At 38.3% G+C, this 14,798-nt stretch overlaps 2 protein-coding genes across 3 annotated transcripts in view; one reads left to right on the forward strand and one right to left on the reverse strand.

The window, feature by feature from the left end:
- LOC131440426 (EH domain-containing protein 3) overlaps positions 1 to 1,871 on the reverse strand; it is a 36,760-nt gene extending 34,889 nt beyond the window's left edge. The window contains exon 1 of the mRNA XM_058611697.1: positions 279 to 1,871. Within this exon, the coding sequence (XP_058467680.1) occupies positions 279 to 1,503 (1,225 nt within the window). The 5' untranslated portion in view covers positions 1,504 to 1,871. The remainder of the gene's footprint in view (positions 1 to 278) is intronic.
- Positions 1,872 to 7,382: 5,511 nt separating this feature from the next.
- Positions 7,383 to 14,668, forward strand: LOC131440428 (serine-arginine protein 55). Of its 2 annotated transcripts, XM_058611699.1 has the most exons (9): positions 7,383 to 7,563; positions 7,737 to 7,881; positions 7,939 to 8,009; positions 8,297 to 8,335; positions 8,710 to 8,814; positions 8,953 to 9,052; positions 13,429 to 13,502; positions 13,562 to 13,864; positions 14,102 to 14,668. In XM_058611699.1, the coding sequence occupies exons 2-9, from the start codon at positions 7,756 to 7,758 to the stop codon at positions 14,391 to 14,393; spliced, it is 1,110 nt and encodes a 369-aa protein (XP_058467682.1). In that variant the 5' UTR covers positions 7,383 to 7,563; positions 7,737 to 7,755; the 3' UTR covers positions 14,394 to 14,668. The 2 variants fall into 2 exon arrangements, with proteins under 2 accessions (XP_058467682.1, XP_058467683.1); XM_058611700.1 differs by lacking the exon at positions 8,297 to 8,335.
- Positions 14,669 to 14,798: the final 130 nt, after the last annotated feature.

Below are 14,798 nucleotides of genomic sequence, written 5' to 3' on the forward strand. Positions count from 1 at the left end.
GCTGATATTCCTACGACCGTAGAATGTTCACCAAACTGGCTTCACCTTCTGCAAAACAGTAGTCACTAGAGTGACATTGACCCTATCTCTCTACACGAGCATTCGTTTGCTCTCCGATTAGATAAAAAAACGAATCAATCCCGGCCACCTTCTTACCTCCCTGTTGCACTCATACGTTCTGTCTGACTGTCGTCCATGCGGCGGTGACATTACGCAATCATTTAGCAATTCATATCGTGGTGGACATAGAACATGAAGAAAAATTATGTTTGACTCACCCTTAATTAGCGGCTCCGAAACCATGGTCATCTCCTCTTGCGGTATCATGCCCATAAGCCGAGCGATGTCGGTTGCCAGCATACGATCGACGACTTCAAGTAGCGGAATTCTGAGCGAGTGAAACTTGGTGAAATCCTGATTGGCGAGTACTTCCTGCATCTTTTTGAGATCGGGAAAATCGCCAGGCGAAATTTGGTGTTCTTTCTGTATGCGATCGTACACCTGGCCAAGATTTTTGATGAGGTCTTTCTTCTTGCTATCCTTACCAAACACAGTGGGCATGTCTTTGCGCAATTCTGCAATAATAAAAGCATGCACCTTGGCAAGTCGAGCTCGTTTGATCAGGTCGTTCAGTTTGCGGAGTGCTGCATTCTTTGGGAGGGACTGTAAGTCACGGAAGAGATCTTGTTCCTCATCCTCGAATAAACGACGGTTGACATCATAACGTAGAGGCTGATCCCAGAAGGATCCAATGTAAACCCGGGCTACCTCAGGAGTCTGAAGAACTTTTCCCAGAGACCACATGAGAGCACCGTAAACTCGCATCAATTGCTGGTGATCAATCATATCAGCTTTGTTGAGCACAATTCGGATTTTATCATCATGCCCGCGAAGGGCTTCAATCGAACGTCGGAACTCATCCGAAATGTCCAATTTGTGCGCATCAAATAATAGAATGATCCGATCCACTCTTTCAGCGAACCATTCCAAAACACCAGTAAAATCGTATCCACGATCAACACGTTGTTTTTCTCCGGATAAAATACCAGGAGTATCTACGATCGAAATTGCTCGCAGTACCGGTGAAGGTACTGTAGAACATTGAAACCTATTCAAAAATGCATTCCCATATTTTCCTAATGGTCTGAATTGTTTCTTCGGATCAACGACTAGTGCATTGCCTGGAATAATGCCTTCTTTGTCGTCGTACATTACGGCAATGAAACGGTCTGTAGTAGGTTCTGGGCCAATTCGAATGCCTGGAAAGTCTCGTTCTAATAGGTACCGAATGAATGTTGTTTTACCAGTTGAGTATTGACCAACCAGCAATATCATTGGTTTTGCATCGAAATCTGGATCCTCCAATTTCGGCGAATGGAAGTCGTGGAAGTTGTAATGTTCCTCCAATGGGAGCAGCTTACTTTTGTAGATCTTCTTCAGCTCCCCGAGTACATTCTCCACCACTTCCTCCGTTTTGGTTTCCCGTTTTAACCAACTGAACATTTTCACGCTGATACCCGCACCCTATTTGCTTCAATTTTCTTCTGCTCTATATATTAGCACAGTCACACAGATTTCACAGAAAATAATTAGTCACTCGCGAATTGGTAGGGGGCGGATTTCTCAAGAGCGATCACAGTTAAGAACTTAAAAAGGTAACTGGGACCAGCAGAATCTGAACTATTCTGTTACAAGAAAAATTTATTCGCGTCAAGAAAATTCAACCAGTAGTAGAGACGAATAATACGACTCGAGATCGCGCACGAACGTCTACTTCTTATTGATCACTGCTAGCGGTGGAACAAATCTGCGAATCCTCTTGACCAGCGATACGAGCAAAAGGAAGGAAAAATGACACATCACAAGACTTTTGTGTTCGCTTATTTTCTATTTATCGCCTTTTTGACATCCCATTATCATTTACAAAAGTCAAATTTCATTGTTGAGGTGTAGCACAGTGTGTTTATTGATTGGTAGCAGCGGATTGAAATATTTCAAACAATACGAACGTTTCACTGACCACTCCGGCCACGATGTAAAATACCTGGTGATCACGTTTTTCTATGTGTTAGTGCGGTTGTCATTTTATTTTGGAATAACAGAGAGAAGTGAAGAAGAAAAACATAAACAAATGACGTTCCGGGAGTTGCTTTTATGAAAATATTTAGAGTTGATTCTGTTTGCGAAAATATTAACAGTAAAATGCGGTGTTTTGTTCCGTGATGTTTCAATCGTCGAATTAGAGGAAATTATCTGTCTATTTCATACCATCGAGCATGAAAGATCCCGGTTATTAGAAAAAAAAACGTATATTTTTTGCGGACTGGAGTACAATTGTGTAAAGAACTGGCGCGTATGTTCTGCACATTTCGGGACCAAAGATTATCAGTCGAGCGAAATGCAGCTTAAATTTTGTGGGTTTCAACATCGGGTCTTAGAAAAGCATGGTAAGTTCAATATTTTTAATCATCACACGTAATGAGTACACTGATTTTAGCTCAACCTTCGATTCAAAGACAAATTTTCCGAAACGGATTTGATAGAAGCAAATGGCATTGATCTAGCCAGACTTAGTGGGCACAATCCTTCTGTAAAAAAATAACAAGATCAGAAACACGTCGACCATCATTAAAAAAAAGTTTACGTACTACGGATAGAAACTTGAAATAAAACTTTTGCTCTGTGTGTGAGTTAACGGGCGTACTGAAGCCTGTATCGTAGAGTAGAGCAGCGTATGACCAACTCGCTTGTAGTTAACCTCGAACGGATGTACCCAGTAAACATTCGGAATCTCAAACTTCGGCTGGTAACATTCTCCAACGACGGATTTCAGTGTAATTTGAGCGAACATCGGTAGTCTGAAATGATTTCATTTTGTCATCTTCGGTGTTTCATGATGGATTGATGTTTCCTTGCGGTGTTGATAAAGCAATAAATTGCATCAGAAAAAAATATAATAAGTCAAATAAAACCATACTTAAGAGTATGAAGAACTACAGGCAGATATTGTTTGATCGATTAGGAACTGTAAAACCAAGATGTATTCATTGTCGGTTAACCGATCGGTTAAGCGCAATCAACATGTGGTCTCCATTGTGTATCAAATAAAATTATCAATAAGTGCAACATTTTATTCATCCAATTCGGAATCATTTAGAGCATCACCAGCCAAAAAATGCCACCCACAGCACAATCACTCCATTATCCATGATAACTGGAATAGATTCCAAAGTGCGATTCGCCAAATCCTTCCTCCAACGAAATGAACAGAATCGGATGTGTGTACAATTATCTATATTTCGACGTTATCTTGCAAGCCCTTGAAGAAAAAATGTCCAGACTTTCAATTAGTGCCAAAGATTCGCCAGGCTGCGCGACATCCGGAGTAACTCCCAATCTGAACTGGTCGTTTGTTTATGTTTACATGCCTGAATCCCGGCGCGCCATACTAAATATCGTGACAAAATTACCAACACAACCAAAGCTGTCTTATCACGCCACCAGTGTATTTTACATCGTGCACTCCGGCAGCAAATATATCAGCTGTTTTTCAAAGAACGGCGAATCTAACATTAATAGTAAATGGAGAATAACATCGATGAATGTTTCGATTTTGTTTTCAAATCGTATTTAGAAATTATCGTATATTCTCAGATCAATTTATGACTAGTCGATGAATTGTTAGTTTATCTTCAAAAGGGATGCAAATTGTACCACTTTCTATCTATATCCACTGAATAAATCAACATAAAAAGAGTTTCGCCCTTTTTCTATTTGTTTACTTTTATGCTTCCCGTGTGAATTATAAAGATACGCCCTTGCGCATTTTTCATGAAATTGGCTGGTTTTCGCGAATAAGACAAATCTGCGAATAATTTAATCGTCTCATTTACTATTTCCAGTGGTAAAAGGCTCGGAAACCATCTAATAAAGAAAAAAAAGTTTCGCTCTTCCTTACTAGCAATTGAAGTATCGCCCCGTTTGTTGTCATGGAACACGAAGGGCGAAATTTACGTAAACAAATGGAATGACAGTTTCGCCCTTTATAGTTCTTTGTATTACAAAGGTTGAGATTTTTGTAGAATCCGAATTTTTAGGCAAAATTATAGGATTTTGAAGCTTTAATTGGTAGGTGAAAGAAACTCGATTTGTTTACTTGTGTAAGATTCGCCCATCTTTGAAAAACAGCTGATATAGAGCTCTAGCAGGCAGGGATGCCAAGTGCTAGGAAATAGATCCTGGTCCTTTCAGAAAAAAAATTATAACGGCCAATAAACCATCCATCAACATTCACTTTGAAAAGTAATTTCAAATGACTCGGCACTCGCTGAGAGTAAGTCATAATAGTAAACGGCAGAGAAAAGTTTTGTCTTTCGTCTGGTGTTAAATTTAATATTTTATCTTTCATAGCTCGCTTGAAATTTCTTTCGGAAGTGAAAGTTGACAAGTGGTTATTGGCCGTTCTAAAAAAACGCGTGAAATAAATAAATGCGTGTTTGTTCTGCCAGTGCGCTACACATTGCCAACCATTCTGTAGCAGGGCGCATGAATTGAGTTTGATAAGAAGCTAAAAATAATAACGTATCAATCATTATCAAAACTATAAGAAATCACAAAGCACTCATCAGAGAGTAATTAATCAACCTCATGAGTAATTTTCCTAGAAACGATGTCACCAAGGTGCGCCATGTTGACATGAAAACCTAAGACAAAATAAGGCAGCTCGCGTTACGATTCCGAAGCCAAGCCTGAGAGCCACTTTAACGTTTTTGGTGTTGTACTGTTTTCTTTACCACAGGGTTATTCTTATCGTATTTAGCAGTATTTGCTGCAAGATTAATGAAAAGTCCTAAAGGAAACTTTAACCCAATATAAACTAAATTCAGCAAATATTACTATAGTATTTCATCAACACGTATATACAAATGTTGCATAACTCAATACCAGACGAAATTCTTGTTAATATGACACGTATTATTATTTGATTAATGAAATGTAAATAACATACATGCAATCATATATAAAAGAAATTGGCTGCGCTGTCAATGTTGCTAGTCAGTAGTAACATACAGTCAACTATCAATAATAATTCAGTAGGGCCCATGAAAAGCAAACAAAATAAGAGTAAGAAGCCAGCTGTCTTGTCTTAGATAAAAATAATAAGTTAATCGAAATTAGATTATTATTATTATTATTATTAAAAGTCTGAACATCAAATATATGCATTGATTACATTGATGATTACTTTTATCACATCACTGCTAGCATATAAGTTTAATTTTTTTCTTATATTTTTGTGGAATCTGTTTAGTCATTTGGGGGTTTGGAACCTCTTGGGTTCCGGTTTGTGCTAAAGTGCACATGACTAGTTTAAATCATTTACGTTTCGCATTCAGCTCATCAGTGCATTAGCAGATTATGTTATTAATTATGACGTCAGAATAGACATAGCACTTTTAGTGTAAAATAAGTGCGTTGCAAATAGCAATGACTTTACGTCTGCTTAGCGGATTATGTTGGTCCGCGAGGTGGCATTAGTAGATCAACATAATCTGCTAATGCACTGATGAGCTGAATGCGAAACGTAAATGATGTATAGTGTAGTATTCGGTATGAAATCTGTTGTTTATCTGTTTACCGACAATTCCGTATGAAATCCATCTCTGGTTCACGTATAAATACAGTAGAGTGATTATAATCAGAGTGACGACAGCTGTTCGTTTGGAATGACAGCTACCAGTTCCAAACGAGCAAACGACCTGTCAATTCAATGTAAAGCTAATGGAATGTTTTGAATTGTTGCCAACATTACGGATAAGAAATCGTCACTCTGGTTATAGGCTATGTTAAGACAAGACCTGATAACTTGAGGGGCTGCTTTTGTTCCAAAATGGACCAGTTTCTGATTGGTTGATTTTGATGTTTGCTACCCGCACATTGTGAAAAGAAAAAACTTTTGCAGGGTACGCGAGCAATGATGTAAAGTATAAAGAAAATCAGAAAACAAGTTTATTGAAATGTATAATTTTAGCTCACCAATGAAAATGAAAATTTTCAGAGAATGTTCCACTTTTTCTCAATCTCATTTGTAATAAATGTTTATAGTGGCAGCACTGAGGAAATAAAATCAGCCGTTTTTCTTTTTAGTAAATTAAAGTGTAACCCAAAAACGTGTGTGTTTATTTTTACAAGAAGAATGAACTGTTGTGTTCCACACTGTGGTCGCACTAAGCATTTCTATCCAAACTTGACTTTTTCCGGTTTTCAAAAGATCCGGTAATACGTCACAATGGATTCGATTTTTCGTTCAACATGAGATATTTCGTGTTTTGTCATCAAAGCTCAATTGATTGTTTTTAAACGTTAATATATAATTAAAAACTGGATTCACCAAAACATTTTTCATGTTTATTGTTAGTCAAAAACCGAGTCTAAAAATTTAAATAAATAAATATTTTTTTCTTAGCATGAAGTTATTACATATTTGTAAATATGGCTACACTGCAGCCGATACGTTGATATTTACCCCACAGGGCCAAAATGACGAGAAGGAAGATTCGGAAGGAAGAGAGAAGCCAGTTAGGTTTTGCACGAACATGACATAACCTCACAAAAATGAACAGAATGAACTTTTTTTGACAGTCGACGTGTACTTGTTTACAGTTTAAAAGTTCATCAGAAGTTCATCGTTCGAATGTAAAAATTGCTCACACTCAACAGATGCATACATATATCGATCCTTGATGCTGGAAACACATGCAGGGCAATCTTTTTAGTTATTTTCACTGTGAAATACGTTTTTAACAGGCACTTTTTCGTCATTTTTTTCAATTTTAACTTGCAGTTGCAAAACAAAACAAGTACACGGCAACTGTCAAAGATGAACTTCATTCATTCATCAGTTCATTTGTGTCGTCATCGTGCAAAACCTAGTTGTCAGGTCTTGTCTTAGGTTCAGCGATGTCAGATCTACGGAAATCTCCGTAGATCTACGGATTCGAACATTTTCTACGGATCTACGGATCCGTAGACATAATCTACGGAAATTGGATTTTTTCTACGGAAATCTACGGAAATTAAAATTTATCAACGGAGAACTACGGAAACTAGCTTTGTCTTGTGAGCAAAAAAAAGCTTTCCACAGCGAAAGCTTCCAAAAAATGCCAATCTACGGAAACAACACTACTACTATCTGGCATCGCTGCTTAGGTTATAGGCACTCTAAAATACAGTATTTCTAATACTTGCACATTATTATTTTTCTTTTTAAATAATTTGGCATCACTGCATCACAAACCGGATATTGGTTACCTATACAACTGTCATGTACGAGTTTTGGTAGCGAAAGCTTGGTTTGACGAAGCCTTTACGTTTGTCTTTTATCGTTCATTCGTGATTTGGTGTAGCTAGAAGTTGGTCGTGTGAGTTGTTGCGCTCCGGCCGGTAATAATTGGTCACCATTTTGAATTTTCTTCAATTTAGCTTGTTCACTACTGCAAAAGTGAAAAATCTGTTTACGCTAGAAAACCGCATTAGACAGTGAAAAACAAGTGCTTAATCAAGGTAAGTTGCCAAACTTTTAATGTATCGAGCATTACCTGTTTTGCGATTTAAATGAGGAGCCGTGCCAAAGTGAAAAAACGACTAGCGGACGCCATGTTAAATTTTCTGTACCGCTTGCAATAGATTGCATACCTATCGTGTTTTCAAATTCAACGATAATATTTTCATTGCAGTCGCTTACTACAGTAGGAAATGGTTGGCTCTCGTGTTTACGTTGGAGGATTACCTTACGGTGTCCGAGAACGGGATTTGGAAAGGTTCTTCAAGGGCTACGGCCGGACTCGCGATATTTTGATTAAGAATGGATACGGATTTGTGGTAGGTTTGCCGGAAGATAATTTGCTCAGCTAGGATTCATATAAATTTTGTTCTTAGGAATTCGAGGATTATCGCGACGCTGATGATGCCGTTTATGAATTAAATGGGAAGGAGCTATTGGGAGAAAGGTAAGTAAATCAGAGCGTTGCTACGATTGGTGTTGGCATGGTTAATTCGTACTTAAATATATGTTATAAATTAAGCATGCGTACTTGTAAGCTTTGTTTGAATTATGTGGCTTGGTAGACAAGAGGATAGCTACGTGGTTTAAACAAAGTTGTACGGTCAAAATTTTTGGTATCACCTGTATATCGGTAACGGCAAGAACTGGTAATTTTAATCATGTCAATTTCACTTGATTTGGAATTAATCTAGTTTTTGTATTCGCTTTTCTCTCGTTTGTCAATGTATACAGGTCTGATCGAAACCGAGATAGGCCACTACAAAAAACAAGGTTAGTTCTATCAAGTGAGATTGATGCCTGCGACCAAAGATTCTCTATTGGAAATGTTAAACGTCAGACACGAAATAATGCTTTCAAGCAGTATCTGTTTTTGTACGAAATGGCTTTTGTAAATTTGCGTTTTATTCTCGGTGAAATTAATGGATATTAACTTTTTCTCACTGACTATAATTAATGTTACTTTTGAATGGTACCTAAATCGTATAACTATCAATTTTCTAATATGCGTTTCTATTTTATGCATTGATTTATGATAAGTTTAGGAATCCACAAATTTGCTCAAGTATAAAAATGTTTCGAAATTCTACGTTGAATAAATGAGGTTATGAGCATGAAATTAAATGTGCGTTGTTTTTTTTTTACAGGGTGGTAGTGGAGCCAGCCAGAGGAACGGCACGCGGACCCGGTGGTCGTCGTGAGCATGATCGTTACGATCGATATGATCGACGAGGCGGCGGACGCTATGACAAGTAAGTATCAAAGGCGAACATTTTGAATGTTGACCGAGAAGCAAGTTGGACGACCAAATTAATCAGGATCATCGCAAACCAGTCGTCTAATGCTTGTATTTCTCCTTTTGCTATTGTTTATCCTTATTCGCTTACTAGAAATAGTAGCAATTCCAGAAATAGTTCGCGATATGGACCACCACTGAGGACCGAGTATCGGCTGATTGTGGAAAATCTTTCGTCGCGTGTTAGCTGGCAGGTACGTAGATACAAAATAATGTTTTGCCTAACGTAATTGTAAAAAATGTATGGTTCTCCGCTCTCTCTCTATATACTTATGCAGTGCGGTCCACAATATCCCCACGTAGTTTTGTGTGTATGCAATTTAACCTCTCTGGAACACGAAGGATTGTCCCTAGTTTTCGTTGTTATAGTTTTTATCTAAGCCTATAAAGCTTTCTCCTGATGATATCTTCCTGTTCCGGAATCCCCGTAGCAGTCGACTGTTGTACGGTCGGACTTTAATTTGTGTATACCATTTTATTTTCTACGTTTCACAGTGCGTTCCATCTTTTACATCCCACTGCATTTCAATTGGTTTGGTTGAGGGTCTAAAACGTAACGGACATGGGTTATTTTTCTTTCCAGTAACCTGAGACCTCTCAGTCCAGGAAAATGAATTTTTAGTGACACTGATTAACAAGACAATATCATTTCTCGAACAATACAAGCTTCAAATTATGTTTGTAAAAATCTGCTTAAAATAACGTGATATTTCTTGTTAAAAAGTGTACTATTGAAATAATCCGTTTGTGTTTTATTCTGGTCGGTAAATTTAGTTTGTAATTTAACCGCATAACTAAAATTGGAATATTCTTAGTAAAGTAAACATGAACAGCGAATAGCTTAGTTTTGTAAAACATAGAGAATATATCAAACGATTTATATTGATCTTTGCCTTAATCAACTTTCAATTTTGACTTTTTAGTTTAACAAAAGTAGGTAACTGACTAGAATGAACACAAATTTCAAAGCAACAAATCGCACAATCAATTAATAGACTGTGTGCATCTTCTCGTTTGAACGCGCTAGTTTTATTTATTTTTCGTTATTTGACGCATCTGCTGCAAGCAATGTCGAGTGACATGAACGAATGTTTTGTTTCTTGATCGTGGCACTGGAACGTATTATCAGCTTATTAGCAAAAACTGGGATCGTTGAAAATCGCAAACGAAGTATGGCATACAAGTAGATCTTGGTTGTAAAACGATTTGGTCGGACTGACCGTTTGGCAGGCATACAACAAAAAGATCAAGAGCAGGAAAAAGCTTGAGACGACGAGTATATTGATATTGTGGCAGCACTCGAGGCAATTTCTGGAAAGTGGATGATTCAAAGGCAAATCTCGATGGCATCTCAATCAGAAGCATAGTTGAATCGAAATACAAGTAGTTCGAGGTGACGGAAAACAATGAAGTTGTGCCACAAGGAAACAAGCTTCGCTTTGTTCAGATCGACATTGTTTGCCGTTGCGGTTAACAACGTAGTTATGCATGCAACACGTTGGAAGTTATTACCAAGTAGTCGTGAGGTTGATAAAATCCTAATTTTTTGTTTTTTTTCTTAACCTTTATGAAAAGTTCCCTCTTACACCTTGTTTTATGTATATGTTTATAATGTATATGATAAAAAGCTTAACTTTAATAAACACTAAAACACCCGACCCGCCACCGAAAAGAACAACTATAGTAAAATGATTATTATGTTATCTTTTCCTGAAGGCAACCCTCGTTTCATAATCTGTGGGGTTTGCAGTGAAGAATGAGAGAGACAGAATCTGACAGGAAGACCAATACCCTTAAGCAATGGGACCACGAGATGATGATGATGATGATAGGAGAAGGCTACACACTCGCGTTCTGAAATGCTCTAACCAACAGCAATTAACCGGTACTACGTGGGACACCGCTGATAGATGTCACTTTTTTGTTTCCCAATGGACCATTTTTATCCCTTTGTGAAACACTTGCTGTTGTTGTCACATTGCAAGGTTATCATCATCCGTGGTTCGCAGTCGAATCACTTTTCTCTTGACTGCTAGCATTTACGCCCGATGAGAAGTATTTTCCCATAGTCGTGCTTTCAAGCGAGGAATGGCTCTTTATTCGAATCGACTCGGAATCTTCCACCGCCCGCCGTGCGCTACCTACAGGCTGGACACTTTCGTGCCATGAAAGTGTTTTCTAATCAGACAAAAAGTACTTTTTCCTCTCTAACGATTAACTACTGAGTGATTTTCGCGAAACTTACACAACTGTTTGCACGTGATTCTTAAATTTTTGAATTGTCATGCTCCTTTTATATGACTATCATCAATGTTCTGTATTTCCTTCGAATCGAAACATTTCAACTGTATATGATTTTTTTCATTCTGAATTTCGATCGAGTTTGTTTTCCATACAAAAAAATACACTCGATCAAAATGTTGAGTGAAACATTTCACATTCGATCGAAATGTTTCGATTCGATCGAAGTACAGCATAGGGGTGAATAGAGTGCCTATAACCAGAGTGACGACTTCTCATTCGTAACACTGACAACAATTTAAAACATTTAATCCCAAATTTTAGTCATTGTAATTGACAGTTCGTTTGCTCGTTTGTAATTGGAAGCTGTCATTTCAAACGAATACCTGTTGTCACTCTGATTATAGTCACTCTAGGGGTGAGTATATCAAGTTTTTGTATAACGGTCATATGTTCTTTTTGTAACGCATACAGATAATTGTTAATTAACCCTCGGTTGGGTAGACATTTAAAGTCAATTATTTTATTTGATGAACTAGTTGATGATTAATAATTCAAGTAATTATAAACGATACGTAGTTATTTTTAGCAATTACACTTCCTTGATGCTTAAAAATATTTTGAATTTCAAAAATATTTTATCGAAGCCTCTATTGCGTGTATTTCAATAGGAATGCTTTTCGGGAGATGGAAAAATCGAGCATTTTGCGTTTACTTGATATGCAATAACGTAACGAGCGTAAACATTTCAAACGATGTAAAATCATGCACAAATAGTAGTGTGGTTTCTAAGTGAAAATAACACCTATCACATTCTACACTGCATTGTATCATTTGTATTAACTTTTTGAACTTTTAAACTAAATTTAAAGATCAATCCAATACACTGATGCGCGCCCCACCCGGTATCAGACAGGACGCGTGAGAGAGCATGACAGTAAAGGTCCACCCCTATAGAGAGCTAGATACAGGGAGAAAAAAAGGGAGAGATTGGGACAATCTCCTGACAGGGTTCCAGGACTACTATACCTACTTTTAGTTACCAACCGGTGCTTGAACGCCCATCCTTGGGGAACGATCTTTGCGCAGTGGACGTTTCGCTACCATCATCGCAGTTCAGCCCAACTCTCGCCGGCAGCCAGTGCCAGTGCCAGACGCTTCCAACTGATCACAACCAGTTATCATCTGTGGGACATGTTTCCTTTTTTTTATTTCGTTCACACATTTGTACAGCACACATTCCACCCTCTTGCCTACGTCGAGTTGAATTGATGCTATATTCGCGAGGACTTGTAGTTCAAAGAATACAACCCAAATCAGACATTCTTGCATATCATGGTTTGGAATTGCTTGCCCACTATTAGACGATTTGGCGTACAATGGCGATGATGAGCGATGGCGGTCCGCACGAAAATGCGACACACCCTCTGAAACTGAGTCGTTAGCGTGGAATCCCGAGCGACCGAGAAAATGGCCACATATTCCCTAAGGTTTTTTTGTGAGGCACACGTGCGACAGTCCCACCCAATGAAGGGAGTGTCCCGGCCCAAAGGTAAAGGTCGATTTTTATTCACTTTCATTAGATACATTTCTTTTTTCTAAACAAAAAAAGCCAAGCAAAAAAAAATATTTACAGTACAACTAACTTTCCTACATTGCTTTTATGTTTTTGAATGTCGCTAAGAAATCAAAGAAAAAAGATATCGCGTGAAAGTGAAGGTTCAGGGAATTTGTTCATAATGGAAAGAATCGAAATAATGCTATTGGTATCAAGAGGATATGAGGAAGTCAAATAGGAGACATTGGATGATTAGGTTGAAACGAGCACTGAGCTAAATGAAGAATCAATGACAACCTTGCTAGTATGGAAGATCTAATAGAATGAGATGACCGATGCCACTGAAGAAATCCAGATTGATGCCTACTGATGCTTGAATGCCTGCAAGTCCATCTGCGAACCGGACAAGTACAGCAACGATCGATTTGCATACCAATATTAAAAGGAATCCTGCTGCATCAAATGTGAAGGAAAGTCTAAGAAAGACGCACAAAAGAGGGATTGCAAAGCACATTCATCGACAATTCAATGTCATTCAACGATATAAGATTCTTTTCATTATGACACGAATGTTCAATAGTTAATCAGTTCCCTATCTCACATACAGAAAGTAGATTGTCGATGAGAACAGGTTTATCTCTACCAGTATATCTGAAACAATATGCGTAGTTAGATGCGAAACATTGTTAAAAATCCTGAGGTCTAGATTCTTACAATAAACGCTAATCAAATGTTTTGTATTTTATTTCGCCTCGACTTATTATTATGCAGGACCTGAAAGACTACATGCGTCAGGCAGGAGAAGTCACATACGCTGATGCACACAAGCAGCGCAAGAATGAAGGGTAAGACTTGAGTACTTTGTGAATCGTCGGACACTATTCTCATAACTATCATCTTACAGTGTCGTGGAATTTGCTTCAAGTTCCGATATGAAGACCGCCATCGAGAAACTGGATGATACGGAACTGAACGGACGTCGTATTCGATTAGTAGAGGATCGTAATGGACGCAATGGTCGAAATGGACGTGGGCGATCACGATCGTCGAGCAGTCGATCTCGATCACGCTCCCGTCGTCGCTCTCGTTCACGTTCCAGATCCCGACGTTCATCGCGCAGTCGTTCCAAGTCCCGCAGCCGGTCAAAGTCGAAGAACGGATCGAAATCCCCTGAGAAATCCCGTTCAAGATCCCGCTCTCGTTCGAAGTAAGTATCCACACTTTGAAAACATAACAAAATAACATCAAGTTGCTTATGCTGTTCACAGCATATCAAGTACCAAACGAGAAATCACGATTCGATTCAATTTTATGTTGTAAAAAGATTCTATGGTTTGCTGCAAGATTTCTCGTTTGTTAATGCCATTTCATTAAATAGTTTAGTAAATACTGAAGGTCTCAAATACACCCACCGTTAATGTCCATTTTTTTTTTCTCTTTGTAGCAAATCCCGCGAACGTGACTCAAAGTCAAAATCGCGTTCACGGTCTCCGAAGCGCGATCGTGACGAATCCCGCTCGCGTTCTCGCTCCAAGTCGGAACGTCGCTCGCGCAGTCGATCGAAATCCAAGGATAACAAGTCCCACTCTCGCTCCCGGTCACACTCGCGTTCGCGCTCCCGATCACGTGGATCCCGCGATCGTTCTCACTCGGTGGACAAACGTGACAAATCGCGTTCCATCTCACCCAAGAACAATGATCACTCGCCCGAACGCAATGAAAGTATGGAGGACTAGATTGAATGTCGCCATTCGCAACGTTGGATTGTAGGGATAAAATTTTAATATTCACACATACATCTATGCATACATACAACGCCACAATCAACGCTTATTTGATTATGTGAAAATATCGATTCTTTTCCGAAGTATGGAAAATGCAATTGTTTTGAAGGACAGCAAAAGGTGGACGAGGAGCAGTTTGCTTCACAATACAATTAAGTAAAGACTTAAGCTATGATTACGTTTGAATTTTATAAAGCATAACTTTGTAAAGTTTTAGATTTTTGTTTTTAGCAAATGCTTGTCAACTTTACTAAAAATTAAATCCAATCTTGTTTCATATCAGGTGAAGTAATTGCAGCGATGTTCACAAATTTGGAGTAAGCTAAATGGTTCTAAAATTCGTATCATCGGTAACTA

The sequence above is a fragment of the Malaya genurostris genome, chromosome 1 (genome assembly GCF_030247185.1).
Source record: "Malaya genurostris strain Urasoe2022 chromosome 1, Malgen_1.1, whole genome shotgun sequence".
In the NCBI taxonomy this organism is placed as follows: Eukaryota; Metazoa; Arthropoda; class Insecta; order Diptera; family Culicidae; genus Malaya; species Malaya genurostris.

What these genes read in the sequence shown, in the direction of transcription:
- LOC131440428 (XM_058611699.1), top strand. Translation starts at nt 7,756, where the DNA reads ATGGTTGGCTCTCGTGTTTACGTTGGAGGATTACCTTACGGTGTCCGA. An exon ending in AGAATGGATACGGATTTGTG is followed by an intron (nt 7,882 to 7,938) that starts GTAGGTTTGCCG and finishes TTTTGTTCTTAG; the next exon opens with GAATTCGAGGATTATCGCGA. An exon ending in AGATCCCGCTCTCGTTCGAA is followed by an intron (nt 13,865 to 14,101) that starts GTAAGTATCCAC and finishes TTCTCTTTGTAG; the next exon opens with CAAATCCCGCGAACGTGACT.